Source organism: Rousettus aegyptiacus, unplaced genomic scaffold (genome assembly GCF_014176215.1).
Source record: "Rousettus aegyptiacus isolate mRouAeg1 unplaced genomic scaffold, mRouAeg1.p scaffold_m13_p_17, whole genome shotgun sequence".
In the NCBI taxonomy this organism is placed as follows: domain Eukaryota; kingdom Metazoa; phylum Chordata; class Mammalia; order Chiroptera; family Pteropodidae; genus Rousettus; species Rousettus aegyptiacus.
The window spans coordinates 30,219,421-30,238,884 of NW_023416292.1; the positions used below are offsets into that span (position 1 = coordinate 30,219,421).

General features: G+C 38.1%; 1 protein-coding gene across 2 annotated transcripts in view; it reads right to left on the bottom strand.

The window, feature by feature from the left end:
- Positions 1 to 19,464, bottom strand: part of MAN1A2 (mannosidase alpha class 1A member 2) — an 88,800-nt gene that overhangs the window by 30,927 nt on the left and 38,409 nt on the right. For both annotated transcript variants that reach the window (XM_016160877.2, XM_016160875.2), the window contains exons 5-6: positions 16,710 to 16,790; positions 1,478 to 1,572 (exon numbers count right to left, since the gene is read on the bottom strand). In XM_016160877.2, coding sequence (XP_016016363.1) covers positions 1,478 to 1,572; positions 16,710 to 16,790 — 176 coding nt within the window. The remainder of the gene's footprint in view (positions 1 to 1,477; positions 1,573 to 16,709; positions 16,791 to 19,464) is intronic.

The following is a 19,464-nucleotide window of genomic DNA, read 5'->3' on the forward strand; positions in this document are numbered from 1 at the left end:
TTCTGTTAACCAAAAAACTAATTATGTACAGTGTGATTCCTACAGCAACCACTATAAAAGCTAATAAATAAATAAAAATCCTGATAAACTAAAATATATTCATCCATTCAAAAGACATTAAATAAAAAGAAATGAAGAAAAAAGAGAACTTAAATCAGACTGCATCAATAATTACATGTTAATGAACTAAAAGGCAGATTTTGTCAAACTGGCAAGATCCAACTATATGCTGTTTCCAAAAGGACTATAATTAAATGACACAGGTTGAAAAAAAATGAGTGAAGATATACATGAAAATAGTGTAAGAATGGTGGAACAGCTACATTAACATCTGATAAAACAAACTTCAAGACAAGGATATTACCAGAGATGAAAAAGGAAACATCATAATATAAAAGGGTGAAATCATCAGAAAGATATAACATTACCATGTAAGTACCTAAGAGTAAAGCTTCAAAGTACATGAAAACATAACAGAAATAGAGAGAAGTACACAATTCTACAGCCATGGTCAGAATAGTTTAATACGTCATCTTAGCAACTCATAAACAAGCATATTATTAATCAATTAACTAAAAATCAGAAAAGATACAGATGATCTGAACAACCCCATCGACTACCTTAACCTAACTAATATTTACAGAACATTACACCCAACAACTGCAGAAGATGAATTCAAGTATTTACCAACAAAAACCATATGCTGAGCCATAACCAAGACACAATAAATTTACAAGAACCGAAATTATACAGAGTATCTTCTATAATCATAATTAAATTAAATTATAAATCCAACAATAAGATACCTAAGAAATCTCCTAACATTTGGCAAATTGAACATCATAATTATAAATAACTGATACATAAAAGAAAAATCCTAAAAGAAATTAGAAAATATTTTGAACTGAATGATAATGAAGAAACAACATATTAAAATTTCTGGGATGCAGCCAAAGCAGTCCTTAGAGAGAAATTTATAGCTTTAAAATTTTTATAGGGAAAAAATGTTTATTAGGGAAAAAAATGAGAGAAAGCTCTAAAATCAAAGACCTATGTTGCTAATGCATAAGCTTTAAAAAGAGTGAAATAACCCTAAGTAAAGAAAATACTAAAACTAACGCAGAAATCAATGAAACAGAAAACAAAAATAAAAGAACTAAAGTTAACTAAACATCACTAAAGACAAAAGTTTGTTCTTTCTAAATAAATAAAAGTAAATATTTTATAACCATACAGGGGAGGGAGATAAATCCAGATTTAGGAGAACAAGAAAAAAAAAAAACTGAAAGAACATATTTAAAAATCAGAAAATGTTTTAAAGAAATATGTTTCTGCATATATGCAGAGAAAAACAATTTAAGTCTTAAAATGTATGGCAAGGGCAGAGCATTAGAAATCCTAAGACTAAGAAGGTCCAAAAAATCAATTAATCTGATTCTTTCAGAATAGAAATAGCCACATTAAAAAGAGAATTTACCTTTTCAGATTCACCATTGCCCAGGGAATCCCAGTAGGTGTGTTAAAGGCAGGAAGAAGTTTCTCAGCCAATTGGACTGCTTTAACCTTGAAAATCTGAGATAAAAACATGAATACTTATAAGTAATAGTCATCAAATCATAAATTAAAGCCATTGCCATTTGCTGGTCTTTCATACGATGCATGCCACAACGTACTGGAGACATGAAAGAAGCACAGGAAGGAAAATAGCATCTCTTTGGTACCATGCAGCACACAGCAATCGGAAAAAAATGTTTGTACCATGGATAATGAGAAAAGCTACCAAATGTGTAATGGCCTGAAACTACAATCAACTGAAAGGGAAGGGCATGGTTTTGGTGTTGATAGGATCTACATTTTCAGCTGGCAAAAGATCTAAGAGAGAACACTAGACTATGAAATGTTTATCCATGGGATACAAGCTTAGTAGAAATATTAAAACAAAGGAAAGAGATGCAACTCATTTGGGATAAATGTCCATGAAGTACTCTAAGCACATTTATGTCTCAACATTTTCCATCAAGGCTTATGCGAATTTAGGGACAAAAATGTTTGCGTTCCCATTCCAAGTGTAATTAGGGAGCTATAAATGCTTCATCCCTCGGTCCCAACTGCTGCTTTTTTTGGTACCCAAAGCAATAAATTACCTAAATATCAGTAGTTTCCAAACTTTTAAAATCATGTACTAGTACCAAGATATATATTGCAAAATTTCCAATATTCTTAGCATATTGAAACAGATAGGCTGGTGTACCCCGCTTTGGAGACTACTGACTTAAGGCTCCAAACCGAGACTGGGTTATAATATCCTTTTAGGAAAAGCGGCATGTTCTCCTACCCTACATGCCTCGAGCCTATCTTCTCAGACGGATTTCAGACTGACTGGTTATTGAGGGTCCATCTTCGCGGCCAAGTGTTTTCAATAAAATATTATTCAATTCTTCAAATAAGTAATGTATGGAATGATCAAAGTTCTAAGCTAAGATTATATTAAACAAAGCACACTAGTATTGGGGGTAGAATACTAGAGAGAAATATGTACAAGTAGACAAAGAAATATGGTGTTAAGATATTTTATGAGGTTCCTTAAATGAGGGAAAAGGCTCTTGGCAGAACTTTTAATAAGACAGTCTTACAAAACAACAATTTACCATTTCCTAAAATACCTATTCTAACACAAAAATCCCAATTAAAAAATGTATCAATTTAAGGTAAAAGTTTTAATAATTTTCTCATATTCAGCCCATTAATGCAGAAAAACAAATATAAATTCGGTTCTCTGTATTAACATTTATATGTTGGTCAAGACAAATTACATTCTATAATAAACAAGCATTGCTTCATGAGGACAAAGGGACTAAGTTCTTAGCTAAGAACTAATATTAGTGTCATGTATTTACGTTAATCACATTTTTACATTACATCTTTTCTACATATAAAACTAATAGTCAAAATGGTAAAATGACTTACATACTTTTTTCTAAATGAAAAGCACTATTTCACTTACAGAAGTAATTGATGACATATTTCTAATTTTTAGCTACCTGTGTCATTAATAAGTTAATATATATAGTAACCTGTTAGAATACACAGCCCCCCAAAAACAATATCCTGCCACTTAGAAAAATTTCCTTATATAGTATGCTTATCTTAATTTACTCACAAATATACAAACTCTTTAATGAGAAATATATCACAGCCTTACATTTTCTACTTCAGAACCATATTTTGGTAGACTAGAGCAACAGCTAATTTAAAACAAATTAGTTTTTAGTATGCAATGTAGGCAAATAAAACAAAATCCAAAAAGTGTCAATTCTTTTCCATCCCTGTGGCTTAACTACACAGTTCTTTCTACAAGGCAAACAGCTATCCGCTTCCTGAATAGCTCAGAAATACTTCATGCATGGTTCCTAGCTGTGTCCCATCAAATCCCATTTTCTGGCTCTCCCAGAAACAGAAATGCTCTATGGTTTACACACACACACACACACACACACACACACACACACACACACACCCCCTTTGTCTCGGTCTCTCTCTCAAACAAAGAATATCATACACTCTATTCTGAACTTGCGTCTTTTACTGTGCCCTGCAGATCTTTCCAGATCAGTCCACAAAAGTCCACCACTTCCTTCTCCTTAGTGGCTGCAGAACGTCCGTCCCCTTTTGTGGATATAACGTAATTTTTTTAGTCAGTCCCCTACTGACAGACATTTGTTTCCAAACTATGTGACCATAGAAGATAAATCCCAGAAGTGGAACTATCAGATCAATGGGCATTTTCATTTGTAATTTTGATACTTAATGTCAATTTGTCCTCCACACGTTTTACTAATTCATATTGCTACCAGAATTTAAGTGGCTGGTTCCCTGTATTTTTAACACAAAAGTTACCAAATTTTTACTGCTGCCACACCGAGAGCTGAAAAGGGATACTCCACTGTCATTCAAATCTCATTCAAACCACCCCTCAATCACACCTCCATACACTGCAAAGGACGGGGAACTACACATAGCATTTCCCAGACTCCACTCCAGCTAAGGCTCTAGATATGGCCTGGGCATTGCCAAGCACACACGAATATGCACTATCTGGAAGGAAGAGTGAGCGAGCTGCGGCGTAGTCTGGCGAGCACAGTGGTGAACGGTCTGCTTCTTCTGCGGCAGCTCTAACAGCAGTGTCAGCGACTGATCCCCATCTTCACGATACCTTGTGGGCAACGAAGGCAACAGAGCTGGTGCCCGGTCAGCTACACGGTACGCCTGGGCGTCCCTCCTGATGCCGGGTCCCGAGCTACGTAACAACATCTGCTTTCATGGCCCTCCCAAACAAACATTGTTAGCTGGTCACTGCCCTTTAATAAATCACCAGGTCACCCAGATTTTGTTTTCTGCAATGAAGACTCTTGGCAGGTAAGATGATGAAAGTGAATTATTCACATGTTTAAGAGCTTCAGTAGTATTTAAATGAAGACTTCTAAAACATTTATTTACTGAAAAAAAAATTTATGTACTTAATGCCTATTATATAAATTCTCGGACTTATTTGTATCGGACCAAATTATAGGTAATGGAACTACGCTAAAACTGGTCCTAGGTTTAGAAGAATTAGGACTGGGAGAATTATTCCTAGGTCTGGAAGAACTGGAAGAAATGGGATTAAAGAGAAACAGTGTGGCAAGATTATAAAGAGCTTTAAATTACAAGTAACAAAATTTAAAGTGACACAACAGATTACAAAGACCATGACAGGTTCTTAAGGACAGCGATATCAGAATCCATGTGTGTTTTTAATCGTTTTCTTTATTGGATTATTTATTTCAGGTAATATTCCCGCAGCCTATTGTCAACCTTGCGGTGAGAGTAAGAAAGCTAAACAAACAGAAGTAGAACTGAGAAAGCTGAAACGATTCCCTGTCTCGTTCGGGGTAAAAACCAGTCCTCTAAAGGACATAAATCTTTATAAGCGATGGATTTCTGTCATCTCCATGGCCTCGCTCCCTCCTCTGTTCCCCCTCCAACAACCTACTCCCGTCCCACTAACCTCTTTCGTCGATCTCCGAGAATGCCGTTTATGCTTTCGCTGCACTGTCTTTTCATTTGCTCTTCTTGTCAACTAAACGCTCTCATATGTAACATATTCACATGGCTCTCTCGTCTCCTTGAGGTCTTTACACAAATGTGACCCTTGCACACACTCCCTGAAAGTTAAAGGTCCTTACCCCTTTCTGTGCGTTACTTTTCTCCCTCGCACTCACCACTGACGGTGTAGGTGTGTATACGCATATGTGTGAAAACGCACACGCTCTCCCACGTGTCTCGTCTATTGCGTGTTACCCCACAGCAGAATGTAAGCCATAAGTGGCCAGAGATTTGTTTTGTTTTATTCACTGTTGTACTTAAAAATTAAAAAAACTGTTTTATTGATTGTTGTACTTAAAAATTAAAGCATATAAGAGGTGCTCAACAAATGTTGAATGAATTGATTTAAGAAGCTAAACGGTAGAGATTTATAATAAACAAGTAAATTATCTCTCTCTTCATACCAACCCCATCTCCCTGAGATTCTGATGTTAATATACAAGGTTTTAAGCACTTTTAAAGATATTCTTCAAAAATGTTGGGATGATGACAATGATGATAACGACAAACACATACACTAACTCATTTAATCTTCACGACAACCCAATGAGATAAGTATTGTTGCTACTCTCGTCTTACAGAGCAGGAAACAGGCATAAGACCAATAAGTTAACTTGCCCAAGGCCAGGTATCTAGTGGGTGGTGAGCCCGAACTTACACCCAGAGTCCATGCTCTTGCTTGACGAATTCACTCTGTGACCTCTGAACAATACTGACGTGGTAGACCTGCGCAATTCAAACCCGTATTGTTCAAGGGTCAACTGTATTTTCAATCTGCAGTTGGGAATCTACATATATGAAGGTCCAACTCAAGTCACAGGATTTTCGACTGTGCAGTGGGTTAGCGCCCCTAACCCCTGCATTGTTCAAGGGTTAACTGTGTTAAATACAGATATAGACATCTAAGTATCAACGATCCAGATCTAGACACAGACATTGTGTTACATGGCAGCGAACTGACTCTGACTCCTGGAAACCCTACAAATGAGTGATGCCGGTGTCCTGTACTCAACAGCTCGGGTCAGCTCCTGCAGACTCCCGCCTATGGCTTCTTTATCAATCCATCTCATAATTGGTCTTCCTCTTCTCCTGCTGCTTTACATTTTCTCAGCATTACTGTCTTTTCCAAAGAACCCTGCCTTCCCATGATGTGTCTGAAGGAGGACAGTTTGTTTTGTCATTTCTGCCTCTAGTGATGTTTCAAGCTTAATTGCTCTGGGACCGGCTTGTTCGTCTTTCTGGTGGTCCAGAGTATCTGCGGTGCTCTCCTCCAATACCATATTTCAAATCGATCAAGTTGGTTTCCTATCAGCCTTCTTCACGGTCCAACTTTTGCATCTGCACGTAGTAACTGGGAATCCGAGGGTGTGGGTGATCTTGGCCTTGGTCTCTAATGACACGTCTTTGCTCTTGGTGGTCTCTCCTAATTCTTGCATGCCTGCCCTTCTGAGTCTCAGCCTTCTTTCGGTTGATTGGCTACAGTCCCCATGTGAACTGATGACTGAACCAAGGAAAGCAAAACCTTTAACAATTTCAATGTCTTCACTGTCTATGTTAAAATTATGTTTCTTCTATATGAGTTTTGTCTTCCTGATGTTCAAATGCAATCCTGCTTTGGCACTTTCCTCAGAAGTCATTTCAAGTCACTGCTACTTCCTACCAGTAAAATGGTGTCATCTAAATACCTTATTGATATTTCTTCCACCAATTTTCACTCCTTTTTCCTCTGAGTCTAGCCTAGTTTTTGTATATGTTCTGCATAGAGATTAAACAAATAGAGAGATAAAATTCGCCCGTGGCTAACAGCTTTGCCTATAGGAAACTATTCTGTCTCTCCATATTCTGTTCTGACAGTGGCTGTCTGGCCACAATACAGGTTACACATCAGGACAACTGACTGCCGGGCCACACCCCTTTTATTTCAGAGCAACCCAGAGCTTTTCATGATCGATCCAGTCGAAGGCTTCGCTGTAGTCTATAAAACATAGACTAACCTTCTGAAATTCTTTGGGGTATTTGAGTATCCAATGAATGCTCGCAAGTATATCTCGAGTGCCTCTTCCTTTTCTAAATCCAGCTTGAATATCCAGCATTTCCCGTTCCATGTAAGGTAGAGCCTTCACTGAATCACCTTGAGCATCACTTTACTTGCACGAGAAATGAGACCAATGGTCCCAGAGCTTCTGCACTCTTTGGCATTTCCTTTCTTGACGATAAGATGTATACTGGATGTCTCCAGTCTGAAGGCCATCACTTTGTTTTCCTTATTTGTTGACATATTCCTGTTAGGATTCTGACATTTCATTCCCTGTGGCTTGAAATAAATCTATGGTTACCCTAGCTATCTCGGGTGATTTATTTCTTCCCAATAATTTCAGGGCAGCTTTCACTTTGTTTTTTAGAATTATTGGTTTTTCCTCATAGGAATCTTATTCAAAGGTATCTGTCATCCTTTTGTCTCTTCTGCACAGATTTTCACTCTGGTGTTTCCACATTGTTTATTTTCTCCTCATCAAATAATGTGTTTACTTGTTGGTCATTCAACATTCCTAATCTAGGTTTGAATTTCTTTTATTTCTTGAATCTTTTGGTAGAATATCATTTTTTCTTTTTTGTTCTCTTCTATAGTCTTACACTGACAATTGTAATCGTTCTCTAAGTGACAGTCATTGAAAAGTTGCATTCAGGATTCAACCCTGATTTTTGTCACTTCTTACTTTTGTCTCTCATCTGTCTAACGATTTTTAGATTTCTTCTGTCATCCATCTCAATTCTTCTTTTCTTTTTACTTCTGGCACTGAATTTTCACATTCTTTCCTAACAATAATTCTAGTTTTAGTGCACAGTTCTTCTTGTTTTCAGTTAATTATGTTTAACAATGCAATCTGTTCATGTGGACTTTAAATCCATCAGGAATGTCACTGACATTGTATTTTGGCACTACAGTTCTTTCGATGTTCTTCGGCTGTGCCCTGATGTTTGATGCTAACAGTTCATGGTCAGTACCAATCTGTTGCTTGTCTTGTTTTTGGCAAAGAGAATACAGTTTTTCTACCTCCTGCTTCCAATTACATAGTCTATTTGACTTCTATATTTGCCATTTGGTGATGTCCCTGTATACAGTCATCTGTTCAGTTGTTTGAAGCATGTGTTGGAGGTAACCAGCTGTTAGCTTTGCAGAAATCCACGAGCCAATCTCCTGCTTCATTTCCGACTCCTAGCACAAATTTTCCATTTGATTCTGCTTTACTTCCTACTTTTGCATCCCAGTCACCTATAATTATCGGCATGTCTTGTTTCGGTGTGTGGTCAGTTTTTTCTTGGATGCTTGTGTGAAAGCTTTCAATTTCATCTTCTTCAGCCTTTGTAGTTGGAGCACAGACTTGAATGATGGTTACAGTAAAGGTTTTTCTAGAAGCAGGACTGATATTAACTGGCCTGTGCATTAAAGCCACGCCATTTCTTCCTTTTGTTCGCCTCCAGGGTAGAAGACTTTGTAGTTGCCTGACGAGAAGCGTCCCATCCCAGTCCGTTTTAGTTCGCTAATTCCAAGCACTGCAGTGTTTAACGTTCCTTTTCTTGCGTTACAATCTCCAGTTTGCCGTGGTCCGTGTTTCTCACGCTCCATGTTCTGACCGCACGCGCTGGGCAGCACCCTATTTTCCTCCCGCCTCTGTGCATGCACAGAGGCCTCTAGGCGTCCGTCGGCGTTGGTCTAATTGCATCATTAGCGGCAGTGCCATTTGTACTGGTTCTCTGCTTTTCCCAGTAATAGTTTGAGTGCTTTCTGACCTGGGAGTCATTTTTCAGCACTACCTCGTGCTTCATTTTGGACTGTCTCACCACAAGGTTTTCAAGGTAAAACCGAAGATTAAAACAAAAAAGAGAGAGAATAAGAAAATGCAGCAGTGGTTTAACCCCGCCTTCTGCTGCGCGGTATGCGGCTCCAAACCACGCGCATGCCTTGCAACCACCAAACACCTATGGGCGCAGGCTCCCCTGTGCGCAGACACAGGTACATAGACATATTCAGAGTAAATGATATGTAGACATAGATGTATGCCTACAGCTTGCATTATTTATTTTAACAGTTAATAATTAAATTTCTCAAAATATTTCACTAACCTACTGCATACCCCCTTGTCCCGTATCTTGCATCCTCCCTCTTGGATGACAATTCAGCTAATGTAAAACTGGGCTGGCAATTCTGTTATCTCAGCTGCGTGAAGACGCCGCCAGTGTTTTCTGGCATCTGCTGCTGCTGAGAACTCTGCTCTCGGGTGTGTCATTCTTTTGTAAGTAATCGGCCCTTTCTCTCTGGTAGCTTTTAATATTTCTTCCTTGTTCTGGATAGCTTTTCAAATATTGATTATCTATTCTATCGTTTATTCCATTAAACTCATCTGACTCCTACTAAACATACTTTGAAACTTCTCGCTCTATTTTATACCTCTCAGCTCTTTTTCTTAATTTCTCTCTTTGACTGTACTGCAATTTGGATGAGTTTTCATTATCACCGTGAACAGGACTATCCTTAAAGGCTAGACAGGTGTTCCTTAGGCCCAAGTAGAGGGTACTACAAAACTGCAGGTTAACACAGTGGTAGAAACACATTCACACCCACCTCCCATGCAAAATTAGCCAGCAAGCAGTATTTCAAAACTCATGATGAAACCTAAGATTTTATTCTACTTGCAATGCTAACAAGTTAGCCTGCCAGTTACATAAACACTGACAGAAGACAGAAAACCACTGGGCAAGGGATTTTTTAAAAACTATATTATTCATAGCAAAAGAATAGCCAAAGCTTCAAGTTCATTTACATTGGTTGTACATGCCCCACCCTCACCTGCCAAATCCTACAGGGATGATTCAAAGGTCATTATGGAGTCCTGCACACACACTGGGTTGTGTTACAGGAGAATAACACTGAGCTTGGAGAATCTCTTTCACAGCAGGTGAAAGCAAGCCTATTTGGTGACATCGACTCATCCCTGCAAACATAGCCTTAAAGGCCGCGGGGCCTGGTATTCCTGGCATTCCCAGCAAAGTGAGCAGACAGCACCATGGGAGAGCACGTCCCTAACCCTACACAGCCGTGGCAGCGCCTCCTAGAGCGCAGCTGAAGCCACTGCAGGGCCCCACACTTGCAGGACCGGCTTCATCGCCCTCACCCCTCGCCCCGAGCAGAGGAGCAGGAGCGACGACCTGCCAGCACACTGTCACCACAGATCTGTTTCCGTTCTGCAGAACCTTCCTCTTAAAGTTCCTAAGATTCCCCATATTCTTTCAGCCCTGTTGCTTCCTGCAGGAGCCAATCCCCTGATACCTCAGAGTATTTTTAAAGTATAACTGATATACAATATTATATGTTTCATATATTATACTGTGATCACCACGACGAGGCTAGAGTCTAGTTACCATCTGTCGCCATAAAAGTTACTACGATGTTAATGACTACACTTCCTATGCTGCTCATTTACCCCATGATTTATTTTATGACTGCGAGTATGTGCCTCTAATTCTCCTTCACCTTTTACCCATCCCCCAACCCCTCTAACCTCTGACAATCATCAACTTATTCTCTGTAGCTATAAGTCTGTTTCTGTTTTGTTTGTTCATTTGTTTTGGGGGCTTTTTATTCCACATATCAAAATAAAATCATATGGTATTTGTCTTTCTGTGTCTGACTTATTTTACTTAGCATGATACCCTCTAGGTACTCTTTTTAATCTAGCACTTACCAAGTTAGTTTTATGCCTAGTAAATACTTCTTTATATTATATTCTCTGTTAAAAAAACTGGCATAGTTTCTGTCTCCTAGCTGGACCCTGAATGAAAAATAAATAATTCATATTTTGTTATGATCTATTATTAAATATATGCTTATTTTTAAAACCAGGAAAATATTTGAAAGGAAAAGGAAAACATTTTAAAATCGTACACAATTCCTGTATTCTGAACCAAATACTATTAATATTTTGATATATTTACATCCTCTTTCTTTCTGTACATACGTTTTTTTAAGTAATTGGATTTTTATTCTCCCTTTTCCTGCTAACATAATACCATGAGTACCTTTCCACTTAACAAAACTGTCCACTTATGGTATCCACTGCCTTTTCTCCCACTCCTTAGCCTATCCCAGCATGGTCTCTGCCCCCGTCATTTCACTGAAATGGATCTTGTGAAGAATTAGTCACGCATTTGAGCAGAGAGCATTTTCAGTCATTATTGACTAGTTCCTCCTTAAAATCCTCTCTTCCTGGTGCTCAAAACCTGTACCATCTCCCTGCCTCCTCCACTGACTCATGCTTCTCACATGTGACCTTTAATCAATGTTGTGTTTCTCGAGGCTGGAGTCTAGGTCTGCTTCTTTTCCCATCCCCTAAACTGTCTCTGAGCAATTTCACGTTCACTTGTTTTCGGTTATCAGCTACATAGCAACTGACTCCCAAATTCGTATCTCTAGTCACGACTTCTCCAATAAGCACCTGATCCACTGCATCTACTACCCGTTTCTACTTAAAGACGATAGAATCCAGTCGATCTCAAAATACTTAAAATGAACTGATGATCTTCCGCTCCCAATCTACTATCCTTTTAGTATTCAATATCTAATAACTGTCACATCATCAGTCTAGTACCAAAACACAGAAACTTGGAGACAGGATCAATTCCTCCTTCTGTCTCATTCCCCCACCCCTGCCCCCGCCCCAGCCCAAGCTGCCATTAATTTTTGCCCCAAATACTGCAGTAGCTGTAGGAGGAAAGGATCACGCACGCACGCATGCACGCGCATGCCAAGTTACACTGGTCTATAACACGCTTCTCTCACTAAAAATGTCGAGCGTATTTTTTCTAGTTAAAATATATCAAAGTTATGTTCACAGTTGTACAGTATCGATAGTAAGAGATGTATTAATTCATTCAATCATCCTCCTCTAGATGAATATTCAGGTCTTTTCAAATATTGGCTACTGAAATGAAATATCCTTCTAAGTCGACCTTGTGTATCCACATTGTTACTTTTAGAGAACGTATTCCTAGAAGTGGGTTATTGGGTCAAAGATAATTTTAAATTTCAAATGTTTGCTTGACATCAAATTATCTTCCAGAGGTTGTATCATTTGCATTCCCTCCAACAACTTATCACGCATTTTGTTAAAATTCAAACTACACACTTAATTACATACGTTTAAAGTGGGTGCATTTTATTGTATTTACATTAACCTCAATAAAGTTGCTTAAAGTAATCTGAGCCTTGAGCTGGGCCCCGAAGTTCTTTACCAGCAGAGAATGTGGAAGACTGAGAGTCTATTTCTGGCAGAAAATCATGGTATAGCTCTGTAAACACACAGGGAAATAAAACAATGTGGTCTGAATACACAGTTTCATGTGTGCAGATCTGGGGCTGGTTCTGTGCTCTCTCCCTCCTGGATTTCACCCCTAAAATCCTAGCTCCTGCGGTAGCTCCAAACTCTTCTGATTTGTCAAACCAGTAATCATAACCATAATCATCAACTATGAATTGGTATTAGAATTGTGACTTTAAACATGTGTAAATGTGTATGGATGTGTAAACTCTTATATTTAAGAGGAAAATGTTAGCGAGTGTACTTTAAAATGTTATCTGGGTCAGCAAAGCTTAGTGAAATGTTTTGCACAATTACCAGCACATCTGTAGAAAATAGAGAAGTTGAATTTTCAATGGAAATAGCATCAATTTCTCAAGCAATATCAGGTTTTCCAAAAATACAAAGAGAATTAGTACAATAAGGACAATAATGGCTAACATTTATATCAGGAAAAATTTAATATGTGAACTGTTTTTTTTTTTTTAACTCCGAACTTTAAAGGACCTTAGGTCAGAAAAGAATACTCTGTCTAGAAAATATCGCTGAACTTATTCAAAAATGATCTTAACCAAGAGGCAGTACAGTGCCATTTGTATTTTGGTAAAGAAAAACTCTGCTGTTGTTGTTTCTTTTGTTTTTATTATCTGTGAAATATGTATTAAACTCCACATACCCATTCCTCTATTTTATCTGACAGATTTCAGAGATGCGGTTATCCACATAAATTATGTTGTTATCTTACTCAGGGAAGGATGCCACTTTGATAACCATTAAAAAAATGAGAAGAGACAATCTTGTAAAAGAAATGCCATATATTTGAAAAAAGCATCTAGTAAACATAATAAATCATCAAGATTTTTAAACTAGTGAATAGTTAATATAAATAGCTTTGTTCCAAGAAAATAAAATGATAAAGTTTCACATTTATGATATTAATAAATCAACAGGAGAGAGGAACACTTCGTTAGGATGGCAGACAACCCTCATTTGGTTCCCTATACCAGAAAAACAGAGTGCACGTAACGTGTTGTATAAGAAAGGCACTTTGCCATGCTATACGTTAATGCTCTGGGTTATATGAGACATAGGAACTTATGTTTTTCCAGTATTAAAATAATTAACATTCAAATTATTTTTCTATGTTTTATTTATTTTTAGTAGACCTTAGGGATTGGTTGATTTCCCAGAATACATATGGGTTAGTGCTTTCAATGTAAATTGATTAAGGAGAAGGGTAAGATGGTCAGCAAAATTCTATTGCATGAGAAAGTCAGAAAAGTAAAACAAGTTCTCTTTACTTTTTAACTGAGTAGACTGTATCCTAAGTAATGAATATATGGTATCTATTTTTAAATAAGCAAAAGGATTCCCCAGCCATGAGAAACAGAATATTCGGCAAACAGGAAAAAGTCAAATGAGGAAGAGAAGGAATCTACGGAGTCAGGCACTATGTTAGGCACCTTCACCCACTTAACCTCACAACCCTTAAGCAAACTCTCTCACATTTTCATAGACAAAGAAACTTAAGTTATTGAAGGTAAATAATTTGCTTAAACCCTCATAAAGGGAGGCAGAGTAAGGACTCAAACCACCAGCTCCAAAGCGTATGTGCTTCCCTCCGCCTCGAAATGTTTCTTCTTGAAGCAGAAGGCATAAAAATGGCAAAACACAGAAATACCAGGAACATCGTATATGTTTTCAGCATTTTAGTGTTTTCCTATAACAAGAGCAACCAAAATTTCAACATTCTGCTTGAACCTTCAGATAAGGAGCCTAATGTGAAACAGCCAACTACACACTGAAACTTTAGTCCCTCCTCTCTACAGTCGGACAAGCACGAAGGTAAGGGGGAAATGCTCTTCTCGCTCAAGGACGGCTGGGGGAATCCTGACATTGAAGACATCTAGTAAACAGTTCCACCTTCTTCCTCCCTTCGCTGTGGAACATTTCACTCCGGAAGCTCCTGAAGTCAGAGGTCTGTGTGCAGAAGGTGAGACCAGTGTCGGCAGCAGGGTCCCAGAGAGGGGCTGGGACCCACGCGAGGAAAGCAGGCCAACCAAGCAGCAGGGCTAAAGTCCCAGAGGAGGCCACGGGAAGAGGATGCACCCAACACGGCCGCAGCCTGGCGAGCTTGGGAAAGTGGTTTCATACAGCAGGACTTAGCAAGTAGGTGAGAAATATTAGGAGGCAGGTGTCTCAGATCGCAAGAGAATTAGAATTGTGAAAAGGCAGAGAGCTAGAATGCGCCTTCTGGTGTTGGGCTATTGGTGTGAATTCATGGCTTCCAATATAATATAGATCAAAACAGAAAAGAGTATGGACAAAGAGACAGACCACGTACGAGGCACAGGCACACGAGGCACACCTCAAGTGGAGGGCAGAGTGAGAACAGTAAGAACGCCTTGTCTGCAGACCAGGCCCACTCTAAATACAAGGTAGCGGTAGAGGAATCTGAAGCTAGTCATGCACCGCAGCTAATCTTAGCAAGAACAAACCCAAACCTGGTTCTGCTCCTTACCCAATGGCACCGGCATAAATATTACTAACCTCAGTCTTTACTGGCCCATGCACAATATTTGGCATCCAATCAAAAATTACAAAATTCCTAAGAAAGCAAGAAGAAATAATCCACTTTCTAGAGATAAAGTCAGTGACAAACCAGACTTGATGAGGTTGAAACAGAATTTAAGATGACTATGATTAGTATGTTAAAAGAGCTAGTTACTGGATAAGGTAGAAAACATGTATGAAGTCAATGAGAAATTTTAATAGAGAAATGAAAACTGTAATAATAATAATAATAATAAGTCAAAATAACAGAGATGCCAAATGCCTTTGACGGGCTCAAAAACAGATTGAATAGAGCTGAGAAATTTTACTCTATGTACTAAGTACTATCTCAATAAACTTGACATTAAAAACACTATCAATTTACAACGATTTTATTCAAATAATCTAGGTCACAGTTTCTCAAAGTACAGAACCACCAGTACCAAAATCACTTTAACAAGGAGTCTTGATAAAAAACATAAATGATGGTCTCCACACTAAACCAGCTGAATCCCAGTCCTGTGAGTAGGGCTCGGAATCTTCATTTTTAAAAAATACCCTACATGATTCTGATATGCACCGAAGTCTGAAAACCTCTTGGCCAGATTATAAATCACTTTTTAAAAATTAAATGTGAACCGAAGTGTTCTTGCTATAGAAAGACAGGTTGGAAGTATAACAAAGGTACATAATAAAGCCCGACAATAAAATTACAAATTAAATAACTGTTATTTATCTAATATTATGTATTAAGTACCAGTACCTTCAAACATATTACTTCTAAAAAACTAGTCCATGAATATCCCACTCTTCATTCATATAAGCACACTAAAATAGATGAAACAGGGAAGGCTTTCTAAGGAATTAAATCTAGAAGGTAAAAATCATCTTAAAAATGGGGAAGGTTTTCCTAAAAATGACTACTTTAAGGTTAACCGCGATAAATAAAAACTAAAGACAACATAAAAATCCATCTTTACAACACATATAACAAAAGATGAATTTTCTTAAATTTACAAAGAACTCTTACAGTCATTTAAACCAACAGACCAGCTTCTCAGAAAACATAAGTGACGCCACCCCCTTCCTCTCGCTGTTCTCTCTCCCGCTCTCCAAGCCCACTGTTTCACCACCTGAGTCATGAACAGGAACCTGCCACGCCCACTGCCCCACCACGGGAGGAAGGAGAACTGAGTTGTTGTTGTTGTTTTGTTTTTTAATTTATAGGGAAAAAAAAATGCATTCAATTTTCAAACAGTTGGTTTTAAGAATTCATTTTTAGTATTAAGAGGATCCATATGCATCTTTCCTGATTCACTCCTTGATTCTGGTCTTATTAACCTTCCCCGCCCTTGTTTGCCCATGTCATTCATTAACTGCAGCAGCGAAGCCTTGGAGAAGGATGGCTCCTGCAAAGGAGACGTGGCGTATATAAAGCTAGGATCTGTGATGTTTTACTGAGATTCTCAAATGGAAAAACCATTATTCCCAGGGAACAGTCCTACCTGAAGCCTCCAGTTCTTTCGGCAACTTTTCGCATTAGTTCAATATTAGATAATTAAGAAAAACGATATGCTGCTGGGGAAAGCTTTCATTTTATTAAATTCCATTCACAACCCCAAACAAACAAACAAGGTGTTACTTGATTTTGCTCACCTCCTCTTCTGAAAGGTAATATGCTGCGAGCAGGCCTCCAATAAATCGAATGTTGACTTCAAACACTGACACCTCTGAATTCTGTGAAAACATATTGAAAAGATTCACATACACGTGAAACTTTATAGTTTTCAATACTTCATATGCTTCTTGCAAACATCGTGGAGAACGTTTTTCCCACGTTCTGCATCCTCGATTCTCACGCAACTGCCATCTCACCTCCCACGTGTGAGTACTACTGAAACGCCTCCACTGCTGTCGCCAGTTTCCTAGCTGTCAAAGACGATGGGCCGTTCTCATGCGCCTCACGCATGTGAGATCTGAAATCGTCAAGATGTCTGGGGCTGCTGACTATTCCCTCCTCCCGAAAGCTTCACTTCCAGAATTCTGGAATTAGCGCTCTTCCCACCGGTCCTTTTCCTTGTTCTAATCGCTGCAGTATAAGGTCCATTTTTACTTGTCACTCTCCTCATGAATTTCAAATATTTTGCTAACACATGTAATAATAAAGGTCAAAAGAGGCACCACAATGATGATAGGATGATGGATTATTCAATTAATAATGTTGAGAAAACTGACTCCTAGGTAAGAAATGGATTTGGATACTCATTTCCTATATATATCAAAATGACGTACAAATGATTTAAAATATAGAAAAAAATTACAAAAAAGAAGAAAATGTGACAATATTTAAAATTCCTTGAGAAAGCAGGTACTTTGTAGGCATAAAATCAATAGCATTGATAACAAATGATAGAAACACTTGAAGTTTCCCCAAAATACAAAATACCTGAGGGAAAAAAAAATACGAACAAAATTAAAAGGCAAACAACAAACTGAAGGAAATCTGGCACAAATATAGCAGTATTAATAACATCACTACACATTATTCTATATGTTTGTATTTAAATACGGATATAAATAGTGCTGAGAAAAATTCTAATACATGGAAAGAAAAGTAGAAGTGGCAGAGAACATGACCAAAGAATCCACAGAATAAACACAATGACCAATATAAACATTTATAATTTTTAAATAAAAATTAAAAGGAAATATATACTCTTTGAAGTCTTTCCAATATTCATAGGCAGAACACATCATTTGCTAACAAAAGTATATTTCTCTAATATAGTATTTTCACAATACAATGTACTTTTCTAATAACATAACTGTCACCACACCCATCCGCAAAAGCAAAGGGCTTTGTGTTACTTCATATAGTCCCACTATAAAGCATACCGTAACAGACATTTACTAAACAGAGAGAAGGGAAAGAGGGAGGGAGGACCTCCATCGTGAGAACAATACTCTTCCAGCCAACTTCCTTGATTTCATCCTTACCCTCCTCCCTACACTCTATTCACTATTCTGTAGCTACGGTGGACCTTTTAAATCTTAAGTCAGTCTAGGCTACTACTCTGCGCACTCTGCATATTCTTATGACGACTGCTGGTCACATGCAGAATGACTGATAAGACCCAACACGATCAGATACCTCACAGCCTCTCTGACGTCATCTCCTACCAATATTCCTTTGACTCACTTTATTCCTACCAAATGGATCTACTTGCTGTTCCGGAATTGCCAAATTCACTCCTGTGTCAATCTTTACACTGTACTTTACCTGAAGATCTCTGAACAAATGTCACCTTATCAGAAAGTTTTTCTGACCACACGATATAAAAATAATCCCTCACCACCAATATTCCTTACCCTGTATTATTTCTCTGATTAACATTTATCATCTGATTACTATTTAATTTATTTGTAAAAATTCATATCTTCCCTCACAATAGAGACAGAGATAAGTTCTAGAGGGAGAGTGGGTAGAGAATGGGAGACTGGCATTATTCAAAGAAGTAATGACAGAATCCTCCAAAATTGATGAAAATATAAATCCTCAGGCTGATCAAACATTACAAGTCCTTTAAAGAGTACCAGATACATGGTAATGGAAATACAGTTCGACAAAACAAATACTAAAATATTCAAACAAGGTCAAGAAAGATTATCTTTGAAAAATTAGACCAATAGCACATTTTTCAATAGTGTAACAGAACCAGACAATGGAACTGTACCTTTAAAAGGTTAAGAGAAAATAATCATCAACTTCTAATTCTATACTCAGCTATAGTATCTATTACGAGACTTTTATACACATGGCTTATCTTGGGTCTCCTCTCAGAAATGTCACTATAACAAAGAATCCTTCGATAGCCACCCTCTGTAAAATAGCAACCCCTCCATCACTCACTCACTCCAATTCTACTTATTCTTCTCTATGGTTCTCCACAGCACTTATCACCAACTGATGTACTATATATAACTCGGAAAATGATATAAATGGAGCCATTTCGAAATGGAGTTGGAGCCGCCACCCCAGAGGAAAAGCCTTGCATGTCGTGCTCCTCAAACCTTTGGAATGCTTGAACTGGGCAAAATAACCTTTGGGCTGGGCCAAGGCAGCATTATCTTCCAAACAACTGCTGACAGGAAAGCAGACAACCTGACTGTGAGGACTGAAAATGAAGGACGTTCTCTGGAATTAGCACCACCGAGGATATCAACTAGAGAATAACAACATATTAGCACCAACGGAAACTCCTTCCTTTTTGACCATGTAATTACTTCCCTTCACTTTCTCATAAAAAACCCCTTGCCTTCACCTCCTAATTGGGACATAATTTGGTTTTCTGCTTGACTCTCTGCCCCCAGATAGCAATTATTTTTTAACTCAAATGCTTGTTGCCCCTTA